The sequence below is a fragment of the Neopelma chrysocephalum genome, unplaced genomic scaffold (genome assembly GCF_003984885.1).
Source record: "Neopelma chrysocephalum unplaced genomic scaffold, ASM398488v2 Primary Assembly neopelma1_96684, whole genome shotgun sequence".
NCBI classification, from domain to species: Eukaryota; Metazoa; Chordata; class Aves; order Passeriformes; family Pipridae; genus Neopelma; species Neopelma chrysocephalum.
The window spans coordinates 610,029-619,839 of NW_020925329.1; the positions used below are offsets into that span (position 1 = coordinate 610,029).

Genomic DNA, 9,811 nt, shown 5'->3' on the forward strand with positions numbered 1-9,811 from the left:
GCCGGTAACATGGCATATGCTCTGCTGTCTAGAAACAGCCAAATTCAATCCCAAATCCTGGCAATTCTCTTGATGTGGTGGAGCTAGTGACATAAAAAATATTTTCTTGCTAACTGTGTTTGTAAGCCTGATTCTGATTTTAAGTAAGAAGAGGAAACATTTGACGTTGAACTAAATTACTACTTGACTCACTCCAGACTGCCTTCCTAAATCTTCTCTCATTTGAAACACAAATTATTTATGCCTTTCCTTACAGGCACTGAATGGTTGCTGCCTTCCATCATGGGGACACATGGATTTTGCTGGCCTGCGGCAGATCCTGGTCTATCCCACATCAAAACATTTTTGGTCGTTGTGTATAGAGCCATAGCTACATTTGTTTTTCAACCCCCTCTCCTCCAGCTTAGAGTAGCATCAAATGCAGCTCACCTGTCTTGCAGCAAGTTATGCAATTTGCCGCAGAATTCTACGTGCCACCCACTTCAGCAGGGTGATTAAACCATTAATTTCCCCCCTTGCAGGAAAGAAATGTTCTATCCCAGTCCAAATGACATGATAGGTAGGGAGAGGTTACTGCCAGCTCAGAGCCTAGGGACATGTATCAGTGTCTGGGTTCTGCACTGCCAACAGAGTGGGCCAGGATGTCTAACAGGTCTCTCATATATGACACAGAACAAGGAGACCTGCTGGTGAGTTCTTTTCCATCCCAATTTTTTCAATTGGGAGAAAGTTGTACTGAAGTAAATAAATAAAAGGTGAACATTGCTTCCCCCTTGCCCTATAGAGAGCGAAGTGCATCCAAATGGCTTCTGCTCTAACCTCAGTAAAATGATGATGAAAAGAGTCAACTTTGGGAGGACTATTTGTTTCAGCTTCCCTGAGTGATGGATGGAGACATACTCACTGCCTCTTTGGTGCCCTCTGGGAACAGACACTAAATTCTAGCATGACCCTGGAACAGAAAACAACATTTTCCTTTGTGATTTTGCTATTTATTTTCTTGAGAATCCTGATTTTTGCTCCTTTTGAATTCTCCTTGACCTGTACCAGAGTATGCCAACATCAGCCTGGGCAGTTGGACTTGATGGTCTGGAGACAGGACAGTGTGACTATGCTCTTGCTTGGAGACTGAGAATTATGAAGGCTTACATTTCTCAAAAAATTGTAGGAGTTGCAATATACAAATATTTACACAATGAATTTTATTTTAATTAAATAACAAAAAAAAAATTATTGAAAGTAGATTAGTGAATTTCCTCACTGTGAAAAACCTAAGGTTTTGTCCTGGTTAGAACGGCTGGGACCAATTCATCCCTGGATGGGTGTAACCCAAAACTGTGTATTCTATAGCCTCCATGCCATTTCCCAAAAACTGCTGTCAGTAGAGGCCTGCAAGGTGGGAAGATGTTCCTGTACCCTTTTATGGAATTCCCCGCTCTGATATCCTTATATGGAATTCCCCGCTCTGATAAGAGGGACTGAGCATCCGCATGCCCTTTTATGGAATTCCCTACTCTGAGGGAGGGACTGAGCACTCCCGCCTGAACTGGAGAGTATATAACTGGGAGTTTCAGAGCCTTGGGGCTCTCTCTCGTGGGACCCAGAGGAAGAACAGCAGACCACCGCTGCTCCCAACCAGGCTGAGACCACCACCCTCAACTGGACTGCAATCACCACTTCTGACCAGACTGCAGCAGCTCTCCCACCAGCAGGTTTTATCCTCTCTCCCTTTGCTTTGGACTCGGGGGGTGGGCCAAGGTACACCACTTTTGTTCATACCCCAGGGTGCTGGGTTTGTACATTTGGGTTTTGTGGATTAAAACCAATTGTCTGTCTGTATAATTGTACTTATTGCATTATTTTAATAAATTGTTATTCTGACTTATAAATCTCTCTTTTGAATTGAGTTCATTTTGCCTTGCTGGTTAACTTTTAAACCAGCACAGTTTGCATGAGGAGAACTTTTCTTCAGAAAGCATTGAAACAATATATGGTGTATGTGATCTCTTATAACAAGCTAAGAGATACCAGACCACATCATCACTTGCACAGGCTTTTTATCATTAACAAGAGTCTGTAGGGGAAGGCATAAATTAGCTTTTCAAATTCCCCAAGGCTCTTACTCTGTATCCTGCACTCTGAAGACAAATGAGGAAGCATCCCATTCCATAACATAAGACCAAAAGAGCTAGGAAACTTCAGGAGAAAAAGAATCATCTATGTTCTCCCAGGTTTTCAATAAGATGTTCCTTCTTAGCATTAAGCAGTGATTAAGCTGCTTAATATTAACACATCAGTGACTGTAATCTTTGTTGGGAATAAGATGTGTAATTATTTTGGCCTATCTATGTCTTTTTCTAAAAAAAATAATTTCTACTAAGATAGATTTTTGCTTTGTTCCTACAGCACCATATGCAAATGAATCTCAATCTTGTATGTATTTCAAACCCTGTGTTTCCAGCATTCACTCAGTCTGTTTATTTGGTGGATCAAATGGTCACCCTAATGAGGTGACTGAAATATTGGTGCCAAGAATCAACAAATAACCACGACCTTCTTTATCCATAAATGTCTTTGAATACATTTGTACAGCAAAGACCCATTCCTAGAAGTCTTTGTAAACAAACAAACCTTAATTGATCAGGGGAAGAAAGATTTACAAGACTGCCTAAAATTTAGTGGAACTACTTAGAGGTTAAGTGGATGTTTGCAAGCATTGTGTAGCAGAATTGAAATATTATAGTGGTACCAACACCTGATGTACTGCCAGGAGGTAAAAGGCCACGCTCCTGAATAGATGAGTCTCCAAAAAGGTCCTAGACTTCTTCAACATTGTGGAGTGGGGACAGGGGCATACATGCTGCATCTTTTCAGACAAAGTTAAGATTTAGCTATTTCACTCGTACTCTAATAAAGGCAAGCATTTGGGAAGTTTTCCTTCACGCTTTGGCTTGCAGTCTGTAAATGGAGAAGCAAAGCCAGCCCCATAGCTGGGGCTGTGCTGACTCATCCAAGTTGAGGCTCTGACCCCAGCAGTGGCACTTAGAGTTACTTATTTCCCTTTTCTGCTTGTCCTGCCTGTCCATTAGAGGTTGCAGATATTTGTAGGAGAGGCAGGGAAAGGAGGGGTAGCTCTGCACACTGGCTATCACAGTTCACAGCAGAGCAACCATACCTCCAAACACAGCTCCCTGATGAGTTCACAGGGAGAAGCTGGGCTGTGATCTGTCACTGCTGAAATACGAGCACAGCTTGTTGCAGGGATGATAAGGTAACCTGGTCAGAGGGGGACAAGAACATAACTGTGTATTCCGGAAGCCGCGAGGTACTGGCATTAGCTACATATCTATCAGTGGCATGGCACCTAGATCATAGCAAACTCAAACCTTCAGATGATTTCACAAAGGTAATGACAGCGTGTCATACAAGAAATGTTCCTGTTGGTGCACTGATGCTGCCCAAAGCCATGTGTTGTCATTATTTATGAAGGAGCAGTAACAGCATTTCTCCCACTTGCCTGGGATTCCTCTCCTGCATCAGGTTCTGTTTGTTTGGAGACCCTATACATTTTATTTTAAAACAGAAAGACTTCTCCTCAGAGGGAGGTCATGACTCTGATCAAGGGAATGTAGGACAGTGTTCAAGTGACGCAACTGGACTCTTGTGTGAGGTTTGGAAGTTACTAACTGAGGACTATTTTGGAGACTTGGCTGGCTAGTATCTCTGGCATGTTTGGAACCATTCCAAGGAGGTATTTTTGTAAGCCACTGGGATAAGGCAGTCAATTAAGGGTAATTTAATACCACCGGGCAATCACTTTAAGTCAGTGTGTCTGTGGATATTGCTGAACTGACCATAGCAAAACTAGGACATTCACATCCCTTCCCCTAGTGCAGCAGAGTTTCCCCTTCACACTCTCAAAGGTTAAGAGAAGGTTTCTGAAGACATGATGGCAATTCAGTTTCATGATACCTCACTTTTTCTTTTCTCCTCTTGAGAAACCACACCAGACTTTGAATTGGAATATTACTATTCCAGTCCTCAAAGGAGGACCTGGCACATCACTTTGCCTCACAAGAATATGTATTCACTGTGGAAAGACTGAAATATTAATGAGACTGGAAAGGAAGGGTCTGTGTGCTAATGCAGCTGTGCTCAGACAGCTCTGCATCACGCTGGTATATAGGCTTTTGTTTATTCTGTCAGTTTCTGTTGAACATCCTGTGGAATCTTTAAAAAATGCTTTTTAGAATTAATATTTCTTTATATAATTTAAGCACATATTGTCATACATACTGTGGAATGGAGAGGAATAGGTGCAGTTTTTTGCATTTTAAATTCTTTTAAATACATTTATGTTAGTTTCTTCAATCTCAGTCCAAGGAGTTTAAGTCAGAGGGTTACTGCAGAGACATAAGGCCAAATAAGGACAGGATAAAACTCTTTACTGGTAGGGAGTAAAGCTGTTTTACTCCAATGAGGATTTCAAGACTTTTATATCCATGACCTTTAGATGAAAATGCTGGACTAACAGCATGGACCTGAGGTGGGAATTCTGTTCTCAGTGATGTCGGGGGAGAATGTGTTTCTGTGAGAACAGTCCTTGATGCTGCTTCTCCACTGCAGTCAGTGTTGTCCCAAATATGGGTTCTATCCAGACTGCAAGAAAATAGATAGATAGATAGATAGATAGATAGATAGATAGATAGATAGATAGATAGAGATATTTATTCCCTGTGTGCTCAGAGATGGGTGCTGGGTGGTAAGTTCACCCTCTCTGCATGCCAAATACCCAATTTTACAACCTTCAAACAGTGACAAATCAACAGCCCCCCTTTAAGAGACAATCTAAAACTAGATTCATTGGCTAAACCTTTACTCACCTTCATTAAAAGATACAGTACCAATTGATTTTACTACACATTATCTATGGGGTTATGTGAGTAGTGGTTGGTGAAAGATAACTTAATCAGCTTTTACCACACAATCCCCCAGAGGAGGGCCTGGAGGTACCTGGTGTGTGGCTACATGTTCTGTGAGCCTATTGGGATCAATACAGAAGGATTTTCCAAGTTTGGAGCTCTACACAGAGGTACTAGACCTACACATATGAGTTGTGATCTCATAGGATAATTTCAAGAAGTCTAAATAAGAAATTGCAACTTCTGATCTGTAGACTGTTTGGTAGGAATTTATATTCAATTTGACTTAAAGATCAACAAACTTGCCCATGTCATTTACACAGCCCACAGACCCCATGAGCTGCAGGAAAGAAGATGAAAACCTCTGATTTACAGCACAACTGGGACTGTGGCCATGACCTGAATTTTTTCCAACAAAGAATTTCATTTTTTTTCATCTTGGTTTATTTGACTGTGCTTAGTCTGTAAAACACGGAAAATGTCTATTCACACAGACGTCATCTGCAGAAAATAAACCTATTCAATTTCCACCTTGCATTCAGTGCTTCTGGATGAACACTTGTTTTGGACACTTTTAGTAGATAAATTTGGTGTCATTTCTGCATCATTAACACGTGAGGCTGCCATGGCTCCTGTTCTTTTGACAGCATCACTGATCAGCAGCTGACACTCTAGCAATTTCTGGTTTTTCCCCTCTTGGCACACTAACAAACAATCCTCATCAGGCCCTTAGACATCTGCATTGTTATCTTCATGGTCTAGAAGGAGCAGCAAGGAGTTAAGGCACTTTTTCAAGGCAGCAGAGATAAAAAGACATATTATCAGTGCTAAAGCAGGACCTATGAAATGCAGGCTTCTGTCCCATGTTGAAGAGACCCTGTGTTAGTAAGGCAGCAAAAAATGCATCCTTCACTTCTGCCACAATTGTAAAACACAGTAAGTCCTATCACATTTCTTTCTGCCTTGCATGAGTTTTGGTTTTTACTGTGGGAGAACCAGTGGTGCAGCATCTGCAACCAACCTGCTATTTCAACCTGCAAGGTCTCCAAGGGAACTGTAGGATTTGGTGCAGTGCTGCTGTCCCAGACACCTAATACCCATTGCCTGAACTAGATTATACTTCCACTCATGGATTTCAAGTGAGATTCTCTACTTTTATCTGCACTGGTTTAAAATCCTACCTTGCCTCTTAAAATTGATATTAGAGATTTAAGTACATAGAAGTGATACTGAGAATACATCTAAGCAGACAACTGCTTCACACACAATGAAAACATGGCCAAAGGAAAAATCAGACTTTTGACTCTCTAATGAGGAAAAAATAGAAGGAAATAACTAGGAAAAAATTACAAGGGATAGAGTCAGGGATTACATCTTAGAATCACAGTGTTATAGAATAGTTTTGGGTGGAAAGGACCTTACAGATCATCTCGTTCCACTCCCTGCCATGGACAGGGACACCTTCTACTAGACCAGGTTGCTCCAAGCCCCGTCCAACCTGGCTTTGGACACTTCGAGGGATGAGGCAGCCACAGCTTCTCTGGGCAACCTGAACCAGGGCCTCACCACCGTCACAGGGAAGGATCAACCCTCTTTCAGCTTAAAGCCATTTCATCTTGTCCTATCACTGCTTGCCCTTGTAAAAAGTCCTTCTCAAGATTTCCTGCAGGACCCCTTTAGGCACTGGAAGGGGCTCTCCCTGGAGCCTTCTCCAGGCTGAACAGCCCCAGCTCTCCCAGCCTGTCTCCAGAGCAGAGGTGCTCCAGCCCTCTGGGCCTCTTTGTGGCCTCCTGCTGGAGGCAGCTCTGCAGGTGGGGTCTCACCCGAGAAGGGCAGAGGGGTAGAATCCCCGCCTTAACTGCTGCCCAGAACACAGTTGGCTTTGCCCATGGCTGGGTCAGGTTAGGCTTTCGTCCACCAACTCCCAAAGTCCTTCTCCTCAGGGCAGATCTCAATCCATTCTCCATCCAGCCTGTATTTGTGCTTGCGATTGCCCTGACACACATGCATGACTTTGTACTTGGTCCTGTTGAACTTCATGAAGTTTAATTGGTCCCACCTCTCAAGCCTGTCCAGGTCTCTCTGGATCCATCCCTTCCCTCCAACATAACAACATCTCCACACAGCTTGGTGTTGTTGGCAAAATTCCTGAGGGTGCATGAGATCCCACTGTCAATGTCACATTTCTGTTCTATCATCATTTTTGGTTAGGCTTCACAATAGATTTAGGGTTTTGGTTTGCTTTTTTTTGTTTGTTTATACTTCAGAGAGTTTTCTGCAAATACTTGAAAACTGTCCCTTTTCCTATAGAATCTTGATTTGAGGTTTTTGGAACATTTTTACTAATGTTTTCTAATAGAATTGGATAGATAAAAAATATCTCACTTGTTCAAAGTTTAACCACCTTTTTAAATAAAAAAAAATCTTGCTGATATTTTCTGTATTTTGTCTTTTATGGTGAACAGCAGAGTGCAAAGTTTGATAACCAAAAATGAATGGCCATAAAACATATCTGTGGATGTAGTGGTTGTGTAAAATGAGATGCCTCCTCTGTTCACCATCTGGATTTCTTGGTGCCAGAAGGCTTCATTACACATTGTTGCTTTTCTTTCTTAAAAATGATTGACATAAAAAATTCTTTCCTCTTCCTACCCTGTTATTTCAGAGTTTTATGCCTTAGGTAGAGAGTGGCCCAGGTAACAAAATACACAATAAAAGAATTGTAGTGATCAATTAGAGCTTTAAAACAGTTGAAGAGTTGTGATTTTTATTTCCCCAAGACATAGCTTGCAGGATACCTGGTCAAAATTGTTATTTGAGGTTCTCTCTGGACCATATAGAAAAGGGGTGCTATTAAAGTAGGAGAATGCTTATGTATACAGTAATTAAAATGAAAGGTTTAAGGTGAAAACGCAATATATAGTTCTGTGGAATTTCATTGATGGCAAGTACTGTTTAGTCCATGTCTTGCTGGGTATATAGCAGCAGACACACAAATAATAAACAAAACCACAATTTGCTAAATATATCCTGGAGATTAAGACACAGGTGGAGAAAATTCTTGCCTAAAACAAATGGATAATGCAGAAATACCATAAAAAACCAACATATTAAGACTAAGAAGTCTCCAATGTGTTTAGAAAATAGTTATTCACAATTGCCAGTTAGTACATTTTAAAAAACTGTTTATCATCTCTGGTATGTAAGTACTCCATTTCAGCAGGCTGAAATTAGTTTACGTGACCTGAAATACTTCTTGATTTGTCTCATATTTATCAAAATACTCAAATTTTCTGCTTTCATGAAAGCAGAAAAGAATCCAATGCATTTACATAAAGGACGACATAGTTAATCACATTCAACTAAAAATGTGACAATATTACCTGAAGCAGTCACTGCTATGACATAATGTATAGAGCATTAGGTTCTAAGCAGATAGTGAATAGCATAAAATCCTAATGTAAACAAGAACAATAGCTGCTATCACAGTATGTCTGCTTGAAATCACTCCTCTACCCCTCCTTGTGGAGTTTGTATCTATAGCTGCATTGCACAGGCGTACATAGTATGTCTACTGTGCTTGCAGTCTTTCCAGGAAAACACAACTAAAATCTGGAGTAACAAGATTTCTGGTAGCCCAGGAACAGCAGCAAAAAGCATGTTTTTTGTCAGCACTGAACAGATCTTGGATAGGTTCAGCAAACCTTCCTAAGCTCTTTGTGAACACTTGGTACTGATAACCAAGATTCAGAGTTTACAGTGAAATGGTATAAACCTCACAAGCATCCACTGCACTCTGGACTGTAGCACTCACATTAGTCCATGTAACAATCAGAGTAAAAATTCCTTGTTCCTCCTCTCCATAATAGTTGTATATTTGGATGGTTCTCATGATGTAAAACCAAAAATGAAACCCTGGAAAAGACCCATTGATTCTCTTTATGGAACAAAAAGAGTGTCTGGGAAGTATGGAGTTATTCTAATATACAAAGGATGCATCAACACTGGAGATGAAGAAAGGATTTTTTTTTAATATGCACATTACTAGCAACATTAGCAGAAGTTGCTGATAAATGCATTGAATCACAGAACCACAACGGTTAAAAAGGAAAAGGATAGTGCAGGAGAGAGAAGTATCAGTGCCCTGGAGCTGCTGGTTGCAGCCTCCCTAACAGAGCCCAGATGTGCTTGGCTGCCTTCACCACAAGGGCACACTGCTGGCTTATGTTGTTTTATTCACGACAACACTGCTCACTAATTCAAAGTGCATTTTCCTTGCAATCACACTGGAAGTCAGCTGTCTGAAGCCTACCCTCATGGAGGTTATTTTCTGGGGGCTTTCTTTCACACAAGCAAAATTAAATAGCACACGGATTTTCTCATCTGTAAGTTTTCAAATTAAAAATCCAGAGAGATAATTGTAGGTAGCCTAATTTTCTTCATTTTCTCTTTGTGGAGAAGTACAGCCAGAGAAATTTGATGATTCAGTAACAGCAGTAGGAAAAATAATGTATTTCCTTTTATTTGTAGCCCCTTTAAAATCCTCCTTGCAGTCCATATCCATAACACAAAAAGACATGCAAGAACAACAAGAAAAAAACCCTTTTCTGTAATCAATTTCTGTAGTTGCTTGGACACGCAAGAATAGCACTGGTAGCTGAAAAAGGAGGACTACTGGTCTGCAGTTTAATTCCTCTTCATAAAGACATTTGGTGAATCCTTTCAAATAACTTGAATAAATAACTATATTCCTTACTCTAGTATAGCTCATTGCCTCTTCCTGTAGTCTGTCTGATGTCTTTAGACCATTTTGTCATCAATAACATTAAAACTATCAAATACCAAGGTATTTCATAGCAACTCATGGCAGAACTGATCTTTTCCACAGC

At 40.8% G+C, this 9,811-nt stretch overlaps 1 protein-coding gene across 1 annotated transcript; it reads left to right on the forward strand.

The window, feature by feature from the left end:
- Window positions 1-842: 842 nt before the first annotated feature.
- Window positions 843-3,718, forward strand: CTXN3 (cortexin 3). The gene is given in 4 exon segments (XM_027709060.1): window positions 843-927; window positions 930-1,025; window positions 1,028-1,164; window positions 3,584-3,718. Coding segments are annotated over 4 exon segments (411 nt in total). The 5' UTR covers window positions 843-884.
- The last annotated feature ends 6,093 nt before the right edge of the window (window positions 3,719-9,811 follow it).